We start from the raw sequence: 19,141 nt of genomic DNA, 5'->3' as shown, positions 1-19,141 counted from the left end.
TGGATGATGGTATGTGAGCGTTGGCACAGGGCTTGTGGGGGGTGGAAGATTGGGGTGTGGGGAGGGGGCTGAGGTGGGGTTCAGGGGCTGGGGGAGGTAGACGTCATGCAAGGGGACTTTGCACGGGGGTTTGCATGAGCGTTCGTAGGGGCCTGGGGGTGTTGTGGGTAGTGGGGTGTGCTGAAGGGGCATGGGGGAGCTGAGGAGACATTTTGGGGCCTTGCAGGGACTGAGGGGCCCCAGAGTGAGTTAAAGGGGACACGGGGGGCTAAGGGGACAATGGTGAGGGACTATGGGGGGCTAAGAGCACATTGGGGGTTGTTTAGGGGACATTTTGGGTGGCTGAGGTGACATTGGCGGGGGCGAGGGGGCCTGAGGGCACCCAGAGAGTGTTTAATGGAGCATGGGGGTGTTGAGAGGACACTGGAGAGGCTGAGCAGACGTTGGGGTGGGGCGGCTGAGGGGACCCGGGGCCGCTGAGGGGGCTGTGGGTGCTCGGGAGTCTGAGGGTACCCGGTGGGGTGTGAGGAGGACCTTGGGGGGGCCCATGGAGGGGTGAGGGGACGCTGGGGGACCCGGGGGCACACCAGCCTGAGGACGCTGAGCCGCCGCCGTGTGCCACTCCCACCCAAATGCCGCCGTGTGCTCCCCGCTGTGGCCACGCCCCCAGAAGTTAACGGCGGCCTGAGCCACCCCCCACCCCTCGGCCCCACCCCCGCTGTGCGCTTTACGGCTGCTTTGCGTCCGCGCTTTCCGGCCTCATCGCGACAGCGCCCGTTGGGCTGGCGGGGACCTGGTCGTCCGGGGAGTGACTGCCCCGCACGCAGTCAGGGGAAACTGAGGCACACATAACCTTGAGGGTGGTGGTGGGGGGTGTCCTGGAGGGCCCCAGGCACCCAGGCGACTCCCATCCCTCCTCAATTCCCTCCCGCTCCCGGGGCGGGGGCACCCAGATGCCTGGGTCCCCTGGAGAGGAGCAGAGCGAGCACACCAAGGGAGGGGGGGTGTGTCCCCAGATTTGGAGGGGGGCACAGATGGGGGGCGGGGGCCTATTGGGGGGGTTCCCATAGATTTGGGGGTGGCTATTGGGGAGGGTGAGGGTCTCCCCAGTGCCGTGGCAGTGCCGGCACTTCCTGGTGAGGCCTGGGCACTGCTCAGGGGCTCCCCACTGCTGCCCTTCGGAGCTGCTCCACGGCCAGGAGCAGGGTCGGGAGGCATCGGGGCTGCGCTGGGGGACTCTTGCTGACAGGCAGAGCAGGGGCACGTCAGAGAGGAGGTTTGGGTGAGGAGCTGCAAAGAGCAGCCCTTTTTTCTGAGCTGAGAGCAAGCGGCAAGCGCCATGGAGGGCTGCTGCACCGTGGCCATCAGCTTGGAGCTGAGCAGCTTGTTCCCCTCCCTCCTGTGTCTCTCCACCAAGGGTAAGAGGTTTAGGAGCTGCTTCCCAAGGGGTTGCACTGGGGCTGTCGGTGTCAAAAGCTGGAGCTGCTGGACTGTGGGGGTGGCTGGGCAGGGCTGGGGGGTGCAGCGAGAGCCCCTCCTGAAGGCTCAAGGCACAGTGTGGCATCCCAGACTCCTGGGTTGTGATGCTGGGGCTGCCCTGAGCCCTGAGGCTCCCGTGGGAATGTCTTGGTGCCCTTGCGAGGGAAGCCATCCACAGCCAGCTTTCCCTGGGCGCTGGTACCTCTAAGGGTTCTGGCCCTGGGATGAAAAATTAGCCCTTCACCTTGGACTGGTCTCCTTTGGGAGAACCTCTCTTCCTCTCCACGGGGTCCTCTTGTGCCACCAGGCTGGCAGACCATGTTCTGGCCTCTGGGGTGCCATTCCTTTGTGGGGGTTAGGTGGCCACAGTCCTGGTCGTGAGTCCTTCCCATGTCCCCATTTCTGCTCCAGCCCTGCCCCAGGAGAAGAGTAAGGCTGGCAGTCTGAAATTGGGGCACAGCCCAGGTCCGCAGCCGTGATGGCAGTGTCTGGCTGGGCTGTTTGTGGATGCCTGCATCTGTCACCCCCTGGGCGAGGAGCATGTCGAGAGGCTGTGAGCTGGCTGTCCCCAAGCCTGACACCTCTTTCCCTCGCTTTACAGAGGTTGTGACTATCTGGGATGCTGTGTCTGCGTACATCCTGGGACAGCTGAAGCTGGACAAGGTGGGCTGGCGTCTTGGTCCCCCTTTGCCCTGGAGAGCCCGGGCCCCGGGGAGCAATCCCTCCCTGAGCATCCTGGCAGCACACCGAGAAGACCCCATATGCCAAGAGCTGCTACTTGGTCAACCAGGGGAGAAACCAAGTCCAGATCTAGCCTGAGAAAGCGTCTGGCAGACGATAGGGCTTTGCCCTTTGCTGTGATCAGAGTGAAGAGACCAGGCAGAGATGCAGGGCATTATGCTGGGCCAGTAATGCCAAGGATAATCCATAGGAATCAGTCCCAGGGGTATTCCCTGTGCTGCAAGTGCCTGGGATCCTCTCTAGCTAAGGGATGTTGGCAAATCCGGGCCCTGCATTTTGGTCACAACAACCCCGGGCAACGCTACAGGCTTGGGGCTGAGTGGCTGGAAAGCTGCCCGGCAGAAAAGGACCTGGGAGTGTTAGTGGACAGCCGGCTTAACATGAGCCAGCAGTGTGCCCAGGTGGCCAAGAGGGCCAATGGCATCCTGGCTTGTATCAGGAATAGCGTGGCCAGCAGGAGTAGGGAAGTCATCGTGCCTCTGTACTCGGCACTGGTGAGGCCTCAGCTCGAGTACTGTGTTCAGTTTTGGGCCCCTCACTACAGGAAAGACATTGAAGTGCTGGAGCGTGTCCAGAGGAGAGCCACCAAGCTGGTGAGGGGTCTGGAGAACAAGTCCTATGAAAAGAGGCTGAGGGAACTGGGCATGTTTAGTTTGGAGAAGAGGAGGCTGAGGGGAGACCTCATTGCCCTCTACAACTACCTGAAAGGAAACTATAGAGAGGCAGGGGTTGGCCTCTTCTCCCAAGGGAATAACGACAGGACCAGAGGAAATGGTATGAAGCTGCGGCAAGGGAGATTTAGATTAGATATTAGGAAGAATTTCTTTACTGAAAGAGTGGTCAGGCACTGGAACAACCTGCCCAGGGAGGTGGTGAAGTCACCATCCCTGGAGGTATTTAAGAAACGTGTAGACATGGCTCTTCAGGGCATGCTCTAGTGCCCAAGATTATTGGTTTGTGGTGGGGTGTTGTGTGTGGGGTTGTGGGTGTGGAGTTTAGTTGGTGGGTGCTTTTTTTTTGTGTGGGTTTTTTTGTTGTTTTTTTTTTTTTTATGTGGTTGGACTCGATGATCTCAAAGGTCCCTTCCAACCACTAAGATTCTGTGATTCTGTGAAAAGTTTTGAGGAGGGGAAGAAAACAAATGGAGAACATGGGCCTTTTCCACAGCTTTCCCTTTGCCCCTCTCTGAAGTCCTCACTCACCAGCCTTTGGTCTTTTTCCCGGGCAGGGCGTCCTGCTCCCAGGACTCAGGACCTTCACTATGGTCCAAGAGCGATTCCAGGGTGAAGAAGAGGTGTTTATGGCTCGAAGACCAGTCTTCCAGCTGAACATGGACAAGGCGTGTCTGCAGGAGCTCACGTTCCCCACAGGGGTTATCCCTGGTGAGAAGCCAGAGGCCACGTGCCACTTCCCCACTCCGTGTCTAGGGGCAGGTGTGTGCTCTCTGCTCTTTGGAAAGGGCCGGGAGAAACAAAGAGTTGCCTCCAAAGGTCGAGGGATGGCTTGAACGCCCCCAAAACAAACCACTCCCCAAGAGCTGTGTTGATAAATGACCTTTTCTGTGGCATTTTGTTACGAATCGTACATGGAAATTTAGCCTGCTGTGGCAGCGATGATGTTTCTCCTCCTTGCAGAGGATGTCGAGATCAAGCCGCTGAACTACAGGTGACTATCACAAGCCACCTCCTTCCCGCGCCACATGGTGGAGGACTGCATGCGAGACACCATACTCCTCTACTCTTTCCAACTGAGGAAGAAGCAGCACCTCTCCTTCGCCTTCAAAGACATTGGCGTTCTCTCCTGCCAAGACGGTGTCCTGTGCATGCGGTTTTATTACGACTACGTCACAGGGCTGGAGAGCAAGGCCAGCCGCATGGCACTGCTTCACACTGTAAGTTGCTCCACTTTTGAGGACGCCTCAGTGTCTTTGGGAAGCCAATGGCCGTTGGCCAGCCTGGATGTGGCAGGGCAGTGACATGCCTTTCTTTCCCCGTGCTCACCGCCACTGACTTCTGCCTTGGCAAAGAAAGTTTCTTCTGAGGTTCTGGGTCCTTGCCCTGTGAAAAGCCTGGCAGTGTTATATTGCGCAGTCTCAGGGTTTGCTCTGCAGCTTCTCCAGAGCAGAGCAAGGGCTAATGTTCATGGAGAAAGGTTTGGGAGAGGGCTGTTGAGAAGTGGCTTTCTTTTGAAGTAGGACACAGTGCCCGCTTCGTTTGGGAGCCAAGAAAAAACTGCCTTGGGAAGCTTCTAACAGCTCTGTGCCACTTTGCAGAGGCTGTGGGTGCGATGTGCAGTGGTCTCCGGTGGAGCGGCCACCACTTGGGGGATGCAGGCTGCTCCTGACCGCATGTTCCCAAGGTGAGTGCGGTTCCTCTGCAGCCCTCGACTGACTGAGCAGGCGGCTTCCCAGCTCCTGCTCAGGAGCGCATGTTATTGGGGCTCAGCACTCAGCATTGAGTCAGGGATCAGTCCTGCAGTGACTGGTTTCTGGTGAACTAATGCTGAGTTTGGGCTACACCTGTATTCTCCCGGGGTGGCCAGGCATTGTGATTGTGTTTCTCATGCCCAGCCTGGCATCATTCCCATCAGAGAGAAGCAGCTGCACAGGGAGAGGACTTTAAGCTACATCTTCTGGTGTTGGGTGGAGATTGCAAATAAAACCTCTGCATGGCCACAAAGGGAAAGGGGTGCCATGCCTTGCACGACAGCCAGGAGGACTGGTGCTGGGGAGCTGCAGAGGGTAGGGGTCACCCTTCTTCAAACCTGTGTCATCACCTGCTTTCCAGTTTTCGATTCGTTGTGATCAGCACCGTGGTGGTGGAGGCTCTCGCCAACCAGCACAAGAAGGCTGCAGAACAGCAGAGGATCAGAAGAGGTATGGGAATGGGTCGCAGCTCTCCAGGTGGGGCCCTTCCCCATGCTGGGTGACCACAGCCTGGTTGAAACGCACTCCCCTCGGGGCTGCTCTAAAGAGCTTCCTCCTTTCCCAGGCACAGTGTGGCATCCTGAGAAGCTGCTGCAAAGTTTTCCCTCCCCATGCTGTCAAGCCAGAGTCCAGGCAGAAGGCAGCAAGACCTGGGGGAGAAGACTTCTGCCAGGTAAGACCCTGGACCGGTCTTGGGACCTGCGTCTAACCTGCCATGAAATCAGCTCTTCCCAGCAGGACATTGCCCAGGAGTTACTTTGTTTGGTGCTGTTCTCCTTCAGGAAGCACGGTACGCACCAAGCATGCCCAGAGCTGCGCCTGTGCCAGGAGAAGATGTCAGGCACAATTGGGGCTGATGGCCACCGTTCCTGCCAGCTGTCCAGGTCAGGAAGATGTAGGTAAGATGCCCACAGAGCGGGCACCGACTGGTTGTCACAGGAAAAGGATTGAACTGCAGAAGGGAGGCGGGACGAGAGGGCCCATGAGGTCAAAAAGCACTGGGACTGCTGGAACAGTCACAACAACAGCTGAGGGAGGAAGTCAATCAGGTGACCTCGCTGGGACAATGCTTCTGAGGTAGCATCTGCCTCAGAAAGACAAAGACAGACAGAGGCACTGGGAGGTTGTGGAGTGGGTGAGAAAGGTGCCTGGGAGAAAGGAGAGCATGTGGAGATGGGAATGGGAGACAGATGAAGGCGGAAAAGCCAGGGTGTTGGCAGTGAGGATGCTCCTGCTGTGCAGGTGCCTGTGATGCCATGGGTGGGTGAGTAGGCATTAGGGCAGGAGCAGGCTCCTGGCTTGTGTAGGTTCATGGGATGTCATATGGATTTGAGCTGTTACAGGGCCGGAGCAGGCTTCTGGCTTGTGCAGCTGTTTGCAGTGTCATAGGTGGATGAGCAGGTGATGGGGTAGAAGGAGGCACTTGGCTTGTTCATGTGCCTGAGTAGGTGACAAAGCTGGAGCAAGAACGTTCCATGTGCAGCTGCTTACGGTGTCACAAGTGCCTGAGTAGTTGACACGGCGTGTGCGAACTCCTGGCCTGTGCAGGTGCCTGTGATGCCACAGGTGGATGAGAAGGTGGTGGGGCAGGAGCAGGACCTGGCTTGTACAGCTGCTCCTGATGTCCCTGGTGGCTAAGTAGCTGTTTGGGTATGGATGAACGCCTGGCTTTTGCAGGTGCTTGTGATGTCAGTGGTGGCCTTGCAGCTAGAAGAAGTATGCAGCCGCTTCTCCAGCTGCTCTTTATGGGCTCGGTGCATGAGGAGGTGATAGAGTGGAAGCAGGCCCCTGGTTCGTTGTTTCAGGAGTGCACACAGCTGCCATCTAGATCATGGTAGGAATTTTGCAGGTGCCACCTCAACAGGGCAGAGAAGGTCGAGATGGGTGCCTCCAACGAGGGACGCCTACTGCAGATCTCACCCCCTAGTTGTACCCTTACAGTCAGGTTTCCCAGGACGTACCACCCATCATCTGATCCCCAACTGCAACCACTTAATCCTTGTTGGTGGTCTCTTGCTTTTTTACTGGTTTTCTTGGTAACCGGGCTGGCCTTTTTTCTGATGTTACCTCTTTCTCTTGGAATTGTTTCCTTGGTCCTTTTCTTCTTCATTCTGCTTACATCTGCCAGTTTCCGCTAGTTCTGCGGTTTGTCCCCAGTCAGCTCCCAGTCAGCACCGTGGAGGCATTAGCCTTTGGGATGGAGGTGTGTTTTGGTATTATAATGACATTATAATGAGCAAAGTTTGCACAAAGGACAGCATTTCATCAAAATTTGACAAAATGTTGGCTCCAAGTATTGAGCGGGCAGCTAATGGGCAGCTTATCTGTTTCATGGTATCGTCCCATTCCCGTATCTGCTATACATCATAAGGTAAAGCCATGGAATAATTGCATCCTGCCCCATACCTCATGTAGCTTCACAAGCATCCTTATCAGGGAACCACAGATGCACAGATGTTGTATTCTTCATGCCCGCTGCGGCTATTTTCTACCTGAAGCCCACAAACCTTGGGGCTGCAGGCTTTCCTGGCACCTTTGTCCTCAAAACCACACTTTCTCACTTGGCGCAGCACCAGCCTCAAAAATTTCTATACGTCCAGAGATTGCTCCCATGCCCAAGGATCCAGGAGGGAAAACGGTGGCTTGTTCTAAAGCTCTCTGGGAACCACTTGTATGACCTCCACTCCTACTAGGATGCATCTTTTCTCACCTGATGATCTCAAGGGCCCAATATAATCAATCTGCCGGGAATGCCACAGTGTTTTCTTGTCCCGAATGTGTAAGGGAGGTGCCTTACTCGGATGATATTTACTGAGTCGTAGGCGACATTGTGAACAGGCAGTCACTACTCGTTTGCACAGCTTAGCTGATACAGGCCACCCTCAGGCCAGACCTTCCTGATATAGGTCAGCACGGCCTGTGTGGCCATGCTTAACATGTAACCATTCAAGTAAGCGTTCCCATTCCCGACCATCATCTACAATATCAATTTGCTGCAGCCACATGAGGCTATCTACCGGTTGGTTGAGCTGAGCAGTGATCGAGTTTGAACGATCATGGCCTTTTACCCAACCAATGCACAACATTCTCTGTCCTCCTGTGTTCCAACAGTTACTTCCAACTATCTGTCTCCCAAACTGGGACTCTGTTCACCTGCCAATCATTGGCTGCTCAGTGACCATCCATTCGGTTCTCCTCTCCTGGTTGGCTCCTGCACCACCTGTGTCAAAAGGGATTTGTGCATGGGAGGGAGTCAAGTCCCTTTCTGTCTCCAGGGCTGAAAACACAGGAGGAGGTGACTCAGTTGACTCAGCTGCATCCCTTCCCTCTGCAGGGCTAACAGAGATCCCTCCCTGGCACTATCTGGGTGCCCTGTGTAACGATGGCACAAGGAAAGGCTGTTCTCATGCCCAGTTGTTTTCCCGATATGAGAAATGACACTGTTGGAAAGAAGCCTCTGTCCCTGGCTGAAGGAGGAAACATCAGCCATTCCTTCAGCCTGTTTCCCAGCACCTTCCCCTGGAGCTCCAGGGACACCTGGAGGGAGCCCAGTGGGGGCAGAGAAAGGGCTGCCTTGGGCTGGTCCTCTGCTGCTGAGCTGGGCCAGGCTCCTGGGACGGAGGGAGCTCCTGGCAAGTGGGCAGCGCTGCAGAGAGACAGCTGTGCCCAGGAGCCACGCCTCTGTGAAGTGCAGCAGGGCCAAGGGCACTGCCTGCAGGCACCGAGCGGAGAGGAGTGAGGCACAGACAGGGTGTGGAATAATTACTAAATTGGCTAAAAATACAAAAGTACAGCATTGTTCACACATTAAGGAACAGTATAAAATCAAGAGACTTCTGAGGTAGAAAATAGCTGCAGCTGGCATGAAGAATACAACACCCGTGGTTCCCTGATAAGCTACATGAGGTACGGGATGGGATGCAATTATTCCGCGGCTTTACCTTATGATGTATAGCAGATACGGGAATGGGACAATACCATGAAACAGATAAGCTGCCCATTAGCTGCCCGCTCAATACTCGAAGCCAACATTTTGTCAAATTTTGATGAAATGCTGTCCTTTGTGCAAACTTTGCTCATTATAATGTCATTATAATACCAAAACACACTTCCATCCCAAAGGCTAATGCCTCCAAGCTGCGACCACTCCTTCTTGAGTCTGCGCCCTGAATTTCTCATAAACTATACCTTTAATTATGAAGCGAGAAAAATTTACACCAACCATAATAAAAGTATGTATGACTAAAGTCACTCAGACTCCATCTTGAAGATAAGAAATAGTATAAAAATAGCCCGAGAGAGGGGGGATACCCAGGGAAGACACCATCACGAAGAATTCCATCACTGACTTCTGGGATCAGTCGCCAGGCTGAGCCTCTCTTCCCCCCCATAGGGACGCCTTTGGGTAAGACTTAGATCATACCGAGTGCTTTCTCGGGAAACTTAGAAATGTCTCTGGAGAATCTCTTTTCTACATTTATAGCCAGGCTGTATCTTTATAACTTTGTCATGTGTTTTGTATATGTAACAATACTTCCATTTGCACGTGCTTTGCAGACAGTGTATTTATCACCGGCAATCCTAAGAACCTCTATATCTGTTGTTTAAATTAACTGCACTTTTTTAAGTAGCTAGTCGTTTTGGTTTCTAACTGAACGTGACCAAGACTCGAGAGTGGCCGTGCTAGTTCATGAGCACGACTAGACTGAAGGTGCAGCCCACTATTAGTGTATCCAAATCAGCACACTTTCTCATATCTTAGTTGTCTCAGCATTTCTAACATCACTACAATGTTTTCACATAACCTTCAAACTAACAAAGCCTACTAAGTTTTTAGCAATTCTTCGGTGCAAAGCCTACATAGTTGTTAGCAATTCTTCGGTGCTTGGAGTGTTCACAGGATGACCCCTTTGTACTAAAAATCCTCCAACAATTCTACATGGACAGGGTCAGTTGGATGTATAGGATCAAGCTGTTGGAATATCCTTAGCTCCTTTATTAGCAATTCCAGAGCATTAGTATGTTGTTCAGTCCACTCCCAGGATTTACCCTTTTTGAGCAAACTATAAAGGGGGCGAGCAATGATGGAAAAGACAGGGATGTGTTTACGCCAATAGCTTAAAGTTCCCAGAACTTGCTGTAACTCCTTCATGCTGGATGGATTCTGTCCATGCTCTATTTTTTCCAGGGTATCCTGAGGGACAGAAGCAGCTCCCTTAATCCACCAGACCCCCAGGAATTTAACTTCCTGTGCGGGTCCCTGACATTTTGAGTCTGGAATTTCCAATCCCAAATCTGGTAATGTTTTTCGGACGTTTTGCATCATGTCTTGTACACTTTCTTGGCTCTCTCCCCCTATTAAGATGTCGTCAATATATTGGTATACCGTACATCCCTGTGAAACAGGAATCTCTGATAGCACTTTAGCTAAAGCATTATGAGCAATGGTGGGGGAATGTTTGTACCCTTGTGGAAGTCGGTTAAAGGTATATTGGACTCCTTTCCATGTGAATGCAAACTGTGCTTTGTCCTGCTCAAGGAGGGGAATCATAAAAAACATGTCTTTTACATCTAAGGCAGCCATCCAAGGATGGGCAGCTCCTTTTATCATTGTCACAATTTCCGCGATATTTGGAACCGCAGCGGTCAGGGGTGCAGTGCTGGCGTTTAACTTTCGGTAATCTACTGTGAAACGCCATTGCCCGGTTGGTTTCTTTACTGGCCACACCGGTGAATTATAAGGCGAGTGAGTCCTCTTAATGATGTCTCTTTTTTCTAAATCTGATACCACCCCGTCTGCTCCTGCAAGTGCAGCTGCAGGCAGTGGCTACTGTCGGACGTTGGTAATTTTAGAGGGAGGCAAAGGTATAGATGCTTCTAATAGGCCCAGTTTAACTGTGTCTAATCCTTTTTTGCATCGTGCAAAACTCCACACAGTTCCATCTGGGAATTTCCACATTCGCCCACGCAGCACGTCAAATCCTAGGAGGTTAGTACGTGAGGCACCCACTAACACTTCCGCCCTAGTCATTCGCTGCTCTCCCAGCAACCAGAGGTTAATTTTTGCAGTGGGGCATGTTTTTACCACACCATCAATTCCTGTGAAGTTGACTCTGCGTCGGGTGGGATTTATACCTAGAAGTTGTGCTGTTTCATTAGTGATTGCAGACATTTGGGCTCCGGTATCGATAATAAAATTTACCAATATCTTCCGGGGTCCAACAGGAATGACAATAACGGGTTCGGAGTCTTTATGAGAGAGCCATTGAATAGCTAGTACCTGCCGGACAGGGTGGCTCACTGCCCTCCCCGGGGATAGGAGTTTTTTGGCTGGGACTCTGTCAAATCAATCAAGTTACGTTCCGGTGCAGAAGGCACAATTTTCTCACTGCTTGGGGATTCTCTGGTTAGACTTTTCTCCCCAGCCGCATTATTCTTTCTAGTTAGAGATTGGACTAGTGTACGGAGATCTCCCGTAGGGACACCGTGCAAGAATTGTCGGGGCACCCCTAATTGTAGGGTTTTACGCCACAACTCATTTCAGTCCTTATCAGGCTTAAACCTTTCTTCCGATTTAGGGTTTTGAGTGTGAGTTCGGACTTGGCGAACCTTTCCGGGGTGTTCGGAGGATTTCTCACTAGTTAGGCTGGCCCAGCCCATTCGGCGCCCATATTGGTCTATTTCCTGTACATATTCATTCCAGGTGGGCATGTAGTGACGACGGCCCCGCCCATGAGCACCCCGAGCATCCCGTATACGATCTTGAGTGCGAACAAGGAACGGTTTCAGGCAATCGGGAAGACCACGGATGAGAGGGGCTAATCGATCGGGGTCGATAGCGGTTGACATTGGGGATTTCCGAAATTCCTCTCTGTCATACATGGCTTGCAGACAAGCTGCTTTCCGTACAGCCGCAAACAGATCAGAGTAGCCCGTAGCTCTAATCTCTAACGGCTCCCCCCTCTCTTGCGGATCCATACCCCCTGCCCAATAGGCTGCTCGAGCAGTTAGGGAATAATTATGATCCCCAGGCATAGTGGTTAAAAACACTCCTGGTCCCCAAGAGTCTCCTGCTTCTTCCTCACTCAGCATAATTCTGTCCCCCCCCTTCAGAAGAAACTCGCCACACGTACTCAACAGCTGACTCTTCTGGTCGCCTCGAATATTTCTCCCTTATTTATGTTAACTCGGTTGGTGTCCATGGAACGGTACGCACAGTGGTGTGAATTTCATCATCGTCATCAACCGCAGTTTCAGTTTTAACCAGAGGACGTAAAGGAAAAACTTGGGATTTCAAAGTAAAAGTCCTTTCCTCCTCATCTTCTTCGTCATCCTCACTATTAGACAAAAAATCTCCGGTCTGGGTTCCGGAATTTGGATAACACATTAACTTACGAATTTGTTGGACCTGGGTCGAGGGCTGCATTTTATCTAAGAGCCCAGTCACCCTTTCTAATAACATTTTAAGTGGGTTTCCTAAATATTCATTCTCACTCACAAGCTTATCAACTTGAGTTCTTAATTTTTCTCCTGTCTCCTTTTGAAAGGCTAATGATGACTTCAGCACCTCATTCTCCGATTTCAGGGTTGCATATTCTACAGCTGAAATCAGATTAGGAGCAGGGGTTTCCCTAGCTTCTTGTTGTGCACAAGATAAACAGGCGCCTAACACAGCACAAATCACACCCTTGCCTTTCCCTGCTCTGAGCTTCTGTGAAACCCGACACTCTTCAATACGTTCCACCACTTTCTCTTCATCCTTCCAAAATTTTTGGGCCCACTCCTTCCCAGCCTGGGAAGGGGCACAATCATATTTTTGCAGCAGTTTATCCATGGCAATCCCGCCGGACTACGCCAAATTCTGTTGCGTGAAACGGGGCCAAGCAGTTTTGGCAGAAGATAAACCCCCTTGCGTTCTAACACTCCTCACCGAGGTGGGAGGCTAGGTGCGGCTAGGTTTAAATTCTGAGTGATGCCCAATTCAGCACTATCAGTCCAATCGCGTTTAATATGTGTTAAACTATTACGATTTGGATACACTAATAGTGGGCTGCACCTTCAGTCTAGTCGTGCTCCTGAACTAGCACGGCCTCTCTCAAGTTTTGGTCGCGTTCAGTGAGAAAGCGAAACGACTAGCTACTGAAACAGTGCAGTTTATTTAAACAACAGATATACAGGTTCTTTAGGATTGCCGGTGATAAATACACTGTCTGCAAAGCACGTGCAAATAAGGATATTGTTAAGTATACAAACGCGCGACAAAATTATAAACGATACAGCCTGGCTATAAATGTAGGGTAGAGAGTCTCTAGAGAAATTTCTAAGTCCCCGAGAAAGCGCTCGGTGTAATCGAAGTCTTACCCAAAGGCGTCCCTATGGGGGGGAAGAGAGGCTCAGCCCGTCGACTGATCCCGGAAATCAGTGGTGGAGTTTTTCGCGATGGTGTCTTCCCTGACATCCCCTCTCTCTTGGGCTATTTTTATATTTTTTTTTTATCTTCAAAGTAGATTTTGAGTGACTTTAGTCATACGTACTTTTATTATGATTAATGTATTCAAGAAGCAGTGTTCACACCTCGGGGGCGGATAGCCTCCGGGATGGAGGTGTGTTTTGGTACATTGTGGTGAGCAAAGTTTGCACAAAAGGACAGCATTTCATCAACATTTGACGAAATGTTGGCTCGGGTAGCGTGTAGGCCGCTTATCAGTTCTGTAGTACCATCTCGTCCCCATATCTGCTATTCGTCACAAGGGAAGGCCACGGAACAAGCGTGTTCCGTTCCATCCCTCGTGTAGTTTCGCAAACAACCTTGTACAGGGAATCACAGATGTTGCATTCTTCCTGTGCTAGCTGTGGCTGTATTCTACCTCAGAAGCCTCTTGATTTTATGACTTTCCATAATGTGTGAACAATGCTGTATCTTTGTATTCTTGGCCAATTTAGTAATTATTCCACAGATGGCTAATAGGAAAGTATTCTCCAACGATCTCTCTGGTCTGTACAAAAGGCAGAACGCATCTGGAGTCACTTCTAGCTCTGGGGGTTGTGATAACACCATCCGTGAAACTTCAGATAGAATTGTTTTTCAGAAGACCTGAAAGCAAATTTTCTTCAGCAGAACACCCTCTCTGGTACATGCAACTGGGACAGCACTCTGAGCAACTCGCCTAGGTGTGTTCTTCTGAAGTACGTAAGATTATGGGTCATTTGAAGTTACATCATAAAATAGATAGACTAAACAACCTGCCCACAGCCAAAAAAAGTACAAGCGAGCCATGAAACCAAGGACATTACCTGATCGTTATACATCCCTGGTTTTTATATATCGCATAACAGCCTACTGACGTCAGGAGCATACTCAAGTCACAGATCCACAAAGACAGGCTTCTGAAGGTCTAAGTTAGCCTGAAATTTTGATTTCCAGCTTACTAATGTACCGGGAATGTTGTGATCTGTGTGAGCATTTAGGTAAAGCCTGTAATTGCAGAAGTGAAGCTGTGGAGGCATTCTTTCAGAGCCTCAAGGAAGCTGTTCACGGTAGAAACCAGAACATGTAAAAGTCACAGCAAAAGAACCCTGCACATAATAACCTTACAGCCTGTGAAAGACAAGGAGTGCCACTAGAAGTATTTCTCGGCTATCGGAACACAGTCACAAAATAAAATGTACTTTCACCAAAATTTGGAATAGATTTTAAAATTAAACACATTTTAAAATGAAAAGTGTGCAATGAAATGTTATCTGAAATTTTCATACAGATTCTTTTCTACTAGAAGTTGAAAATTGCTTTTGACTCTTGAAAAATACAGAAAAATACTAAACACCACAGGAAAATGCAGACTGATAAAAATAGAAATGAAATAAATTGCTCGTTCATACCTTAAGTTCCTCAGTTTGCTGCTTCACTGTCTCCAGACCTGTTCCAACTGGGGACATAGATGCCAACCCGCTGCTAGCAATGTCCACCCAGTCAAACATTGCCTGACAATCACAATATGAAATTGAAGCATGAGCAGAGAAATAGTGTCAGATTTCAAAGTTGCATTAAGTAAAATACCAGAATTTTTTACTCAAGAGAACAAGATTGCTGTGCGCTTTGAAAACAAAACAAAGCAAAACAAAACCAAACAGCTTTCTCCAGCGGAATCTAGGGGTTTTTGCAATACAAGGGATCCAGTATTAACTAAAGTATTCCATGTAATGGTTACGAGAATGTACATGCTGCAAGACTGAACCCCTATTAGCAGCAATATCCTGCCAGTACTATTCATGCGGACTGGTACTCCTGGAGTAAAATCAGCAATTTTTATGAATACCCCGAAAGGTAAATACAATACAAACTCTGTTCTGCACTCCTTCGGAGCAAAGATGGAAGGTGGTAGCTGAATGATAACACACTTTAAATGATGATGACAAAAGAACTTCTGTTGAAGGATAACGGTATCTGTATCAGGAAGATGGAACGCGACCCATTCAGTACAGATTAGACAGTGATGGCCAATACCTGAGCTTGACTGAATCTCCTCAGGATAAGGCAGTTGGAACTTCAAAAAACAAATGAAGTCTCCCCAGATCTGAGGCTTTGTGGGTACTTCCCTTACTCCTGATATAATGCAGAACAACCTCACGAACACTCCAGTTAAAGATTAAGAATACTATAGCACTCTGGGCAATTAATTACACAGAGGAAAAAATACCTCTGCCAGGCCCTTTCTCCTCCTGCCTGTTATCTGTGATTCATGACGGAGAAGGGCTTAGGACGGCTTCTCAGAGCTGCCCACTGCTACACAACCCCTTGGCAAAAGGAGAACTAACCCCCCCAGCACGCTCAACAGGGTGAGGCAGCTGTAGCTAACAATCTGCCCAGAATAATTTTAATATTGTCTATTGAAATGAGCGTAAGGCGGCAGTTACATACAGTTCTTGTACAAAGTACCAAGCTTGTAGGATGCACAACGTGCAGCCCCAGGAAATACAAAGCTCTTAAAGCAACGGCAATGTTCCTAATGTAACCCTACAAGTCAACCTCTGTGCAGTATGAAAATAAGAGACCTTGGAGAAAAAAACATAGCAAGGGTGCACCGGAAAACAAGATGTTGCATTGTTATTAAGATGTGTTCTGCTGCTCGATCTGCACCGAACACACAAGCAACTGCCCTCAGTGTCATGTGAAACTCTGTTTTTAAAGATCCAATGAACCAAGACAGACAGTAATTCCACTGGGCAAAAAGACAGCTTTGCAAAATCTGACCACGAAAACCCTTCTACTGTTTCCATCTTTCAGCCATTCACTGACAAAAGACATGAGGCCTGCCACTCAGCCAAAACTTGCAAAGAATAGGCAAATAAATGAAATAAAATACAGCACATGTAGAGAAAAGATATCTTAAAAAACCACTGGAAAGTTTACCTACTGATTTTAAAAGTGAATCATCTTCCAAAGTATTGTGATTGGATAAATTACGCTAAGAATTAGTATGATGGTCCAGTATGTCTATATTCTTAGTATAATTATGCTAAGAATTCGTGTAATGGTCCAGTAACATTATGTTAATATTTTGGGCTTAAAATAGTCAAACTGAAATATTTCACTTATAAAAAAGGTGGAATAAAATTGAAGTTCTTTCACTGTCCTCCACTCAAAGAAAACAGCTGCAGGTGAGTATACGGACCTGTATTCTGTTCCTTTCCGATCATGTAAACGTGTCACACCTTCAACTCGCCTATTATGTTACGTACTGACTGCCACCAGGAAATGTGAGCAGGATTACTATAAACTTGTGTCTTACCAATAAAGGGGACATCAATTTCGAATCTATACATAGAGGAGTATATGAACAACTACATGCAGAAAACAACCCAAACAGCTTTAGTCTTCAATGGAAGAAAAACCTCCAACCCAACCAACCCCGAGAAAAAATATCTGCCTACTGAAGAAAACAGTCCCTAGAATCAGTGACACATGTCACCTTCCCAATCACGTAACATTTTTGACTACAGAAATTGTTTTGTGTGGTTTATTTCTGTGCACAAATAGATGATTTGACACAAGGCCCACAAGAGTGCACATTTCTGGGTCCAAACCTTACGCTAGTGCTCTGCCCATGGCTTAGTTCAAACCAAACTGACTGCGTGCTACTCACACAGAACCGACTCTATGAATTCCATGACTGGGAATAAAGACAGGCATCAGTAAATACATCAGAACAGAAAGGTAAGTGAATACAGAAAACGGTTTTCCATTCACATTCAGAACCTTTTTTTTTTGAATACAACAATAAAATCATTTGATCTTGTCCACGATCTACTATTGGGTAAACAACTCCAGTAAACAAGTATTCCAGATCAGATTACGTGTTAAAATTGCCTGACATTAATCTTCTACTTAACAAACAGATCCCAGCTAATGGCATAGCCCAGGGAAAATGCAAAAATAGAAGCTCATCTGAAGGGCCTCTCATGCAAGCAGAATGATTGGGGGGACAATCCTGTAAGTAAAGCAAGCATGATTTGGCTCACAGTGACTGATCAAGCTAGTTTGTAAAGCTCATGTTACATAGCTAGTTTTAATAGAGCCTGTTTGTTCATTGTGGACATAACAGGAAGACAAATGAGTGAACCCACTGTTTACCAGTACATAATAGTGGCATATCTTCATTAACTGGTCCCAGAGTAAAGAAAAAAAAACAGAGTAAAACTTTGAAGCCAGGTTCATCCTATCTAACTGGAGTCGCTTAATTGAGGCAGCTAAAAACACCCCAAACCTAGTTACTCTGTGCTCAGCAGGGGGAGAGAGGTCTGTCCAGTAGCCACATGGGTTTGACCTCACTGCACAGTGCGAGCTGCACACTCAGCCTGGGGCCTCTGTGCAGAGGAGAGAGAGAGAAACCAAGAGGCCCAGGGAGCAGGAAAGAAGGGTGACAGGGAAAGTAGAGGGAGAGGAAGGATGACAGAGAGAGAGGGACTTGGAGAGAAGAGAAAGGGCGACAGGGAGCCGAGCACAGCAGGAGAGAGGAAGGGAGGTACAGGGAGGCGAAAAACAGGACCCAGGGGGAAAGGGGAAGGGCAGGGAGGAACAGGGAGGCAGAAGAGGGCTGACAGGAGCCCAAGGGCCCAGGACTCACCACAGCTCCCGGCTCTGCAGATCTGTCCTGTCGGCCTGTGCCAGCCTCCCCTCAGCCGACACAAGATGGCCGCCGGGAGCCCCGTGCCGGGTCCACAACTCCCAGCGTGCCCCGGGGCGCCCCCTCCTGCCCTCTGACCCCGCGGGAACCATGGCCGCCTCCCCGGGGCTGCCCTGGCCCAGGGCCAGGCCCTGGAGCAAGGCTGGGGCCGGGAGGAGGAGGTCAGGGAGGGAGAGAAGGTTGGGAGAGGGCGGCGGGGTGGGGGGAGAGGGGCGGGAAGGGCCAGAGGGCCGGGGAGAGCAGGGGGGAGCTGGTCAGGGAGGGGAGGGAGGAGAAGTGCTGGTGAGGAGCGGGAAGAGATGGAGGGCAAGAGATGCTGGTTAAGCTGGCAGAGCAGCGCGGAGAGCCGCCTGACAGCAAAGGTGCCCGATGGCCGCAGAGGAGCCCAGGGGAGCTGATTCTTTTGGAGGCCACCAGGGCAGCCTTCCTCCGCCCCTGGTTTTGGTGAGCGATGGAGCAGTGCAGAGCCGTCCCTCAGGCATGCAGGCCTCAGGAGGGCTTCCCAGTGCCCCAGTGAGAGATCCTGCTCCCAGGAAGCGCCTCCCCATGGAGCAAAGGCCATATCCAGCCACCCGGCGCTGGGTACGGCTGCCCCAAGGGGTGTCTCAAGGAGGACGGGGTCGTCCGTCTGATGGCTCTGACACACAAATGGTGAGCTGAAGCTCCGTGGCTGTGGCTGGCTGGGTCAAAGTCTCCGAGTTTAGTGACGTTTGGTGAACTCCTGCACTAAGTATCGCATGACTTGAAACATCCCTGAAAAAATGGTGGAGGTTTGTCTGCGTGTTCTGCATGCTTCTGGATGCTAGCCTGTGGCTAGGAGGGAATGTGCTTAGTTATCTCTCAAAGGGAGACAAAAGAAGTGCCTACGTAAGGGTCAGTGTAACTCTTCAGAGCTTTGGCTGTTTAAATGTTGACCTGAACTTCTACAGAAACGGTAAAACGCTTGCACTTTTCTTCTCTTCTAGTTCCTGCGTGGGTACAGGGAAGAAGGCAGCAGACGTACACATTAGCTAAACCCCCTTCTTATTGCCAGCCGTAAAGGCGCCTCTCGGCTGGGAGCCCGAGAAGGACCCCGTGTTACAATTCTTGCTCCCTTATGTGCCACCCTAAGGCGATTCACATATGCATTGTCACAGTCTAGGAAACCTATTGGCTTTGGCCATGAGGTCGTCTGTTACCATTCACTTTGGAGGAGTTGTTGACGTGACCCGCTTTGCAAGCACGCTTAATTCATATTTAATAGCTGAGTTTGCACTCTTTCGTTGCACCTTGGTGGCTTTCAGCACGTTTCCATCTGGTTTCTTGTAAAAAT

The 19,141-nt window shown here is 50.2% G+C and overlaps 2 protein-coding genes and 1 long non-coding RNA gene across 5 annotated transcripts; 2 read left to right on the top strand and 1 right to left on the bottom strand.

Moving 5' to 3' along the window:
• Window positions 1-1,084: 1,084 nt before the first annotated feature.
• Window positions 1,085-3,981, top strand: LOC134509725 (coiled-coil domain-containing protein 81-like). Its single transcript, XM_063322333.1, has 4 exons — window positions 1,085-1,418; window positions 2,081-2,142; window positions 3,449-3,602; window positions 3,855-3,981. The coding sequence occupies exons 1-4, from the start codon at window positions 1,340-1,342 to the stop codon at window positions 3,887-3,889; spliced, it is 330 nt and encodes a 109-aa protein (XP_063178403.1). The 5' UTR covers window positions 1,085-1,339; the 3' UTR covers window positions 3,890-3,981.
• On the top strand, window positions 3,920-14,025 carry LOC134509713 (uncharacterized). 3 transcript variants are annotated; one of them, XM_063322318.1, is made up of 6 exons: window positions 3,920-4,111; window positions 4,493-4,578; window positions 5,007-5,095; window positions 5,211-5,318; window positions 5,428-5,529; window positions 13,764-14,025. In XM_063322318.1, exons 1-6 carry the CDS (start codon window positions 3,920-3,922, stop codon window positions 13,814-13,816), a joined length of 630 nt encoding a protein of 209 aa, XP_063178388.1. In that variant the 3' UTR covers window positions 13,817-14,025. The 3 variants fall into 3 exon arrangements, with proteins under 3 accessions (XP_063178388.1, XP_063178387.1, XP_063178386.1); XM_063322317.1 differs by having other exon boundaries at window positions 5,428-5,544; XM_063322316.1 differs by having other exon boundaries at window positions 5,211-5,544.
• Window positions 5,535-17,850, bottom strand: LOC134509753 (uncharacterized). Its single transcript, XR_010069408.1, has 3 exons — window positions 17,770-17,850; window positions 14,525-14,626; window positions 5,535-6,835 (listed from the first exon to the last, which is right to left on the bottom strand). It is a non-coding gene; the product is annotated as an uncharacterized LOC134509753 (long non-coding RNA).
• Window positions 17,851-19,141: the final 1,291 nt, after the last annotated feature.

The sequence above is a fragment of the Chroicocephalus ridibundus genome, unplaced genomic scaffold (assembly GCF_963924245.1).
Source record: "Chroicocephalus ridibundus unplaced genomic scaffold, bChrRid1.1 SCAFFOLD_26, whole genome shotgun sequence".
Lineage (NCBI taxonomy): Eukaryota > Metazoa > Chordata > Aves > Charadriiformes > Laridae > Chroicocephalus > Chroicocephalus ridibundus.
The sequence above is the reverse complement of the archived record's forward strand: the minus strand, read 5'-3'. Positions and strand labels throughout refer to the sequence as shown.

Bases quoted from the DNA above. Each gene is read 5' to 3' on its own strand.
- LOC134509725 (XM_063322333.1), top strand. From the start codon at position 1,340: ATGGAGGGCTGCTGCACCGTGGCCATCAGCTTGGAGCTGAGCAGCTTG. The intron at 1,419-2,080 runs GTAAGAGGTTTA...CTCGCTTTACAG, and splicing joins CCTGTGTCTCTCCACCAAGG to AGGTTGTGACTATCTGGGAT. The intron at 2,143-3,448 runs GTGGGCTGGCGT...TTTCCCGGGCAG, and splicing joins GACAGCTGAAGCTGGACAAG to GGCGTCCTGCTCCCAGGACT.
- LOC134509713 (XM_063322316.1), top strand. From the start codon at position 3,920: ATGGTGGAGGACTGCATGCGAGACACCATACTCCTCTACTCTTTCCAA. The intron at 5,096-5,210 runs GTATGGGAATGG...CTCCTTTCCCAG, and splicing joins ACAGCAGAGGATCAGAAGAG to GCACAGTGTGGCATCCTGAG. The intron at 5,545-13,763 runs GTAAGATGCCCA...TTTCTTCAGCAG, and splicing joins TCCAGGTCAGGAAGATGTAG to AACACCCTCTCTGGTACATG.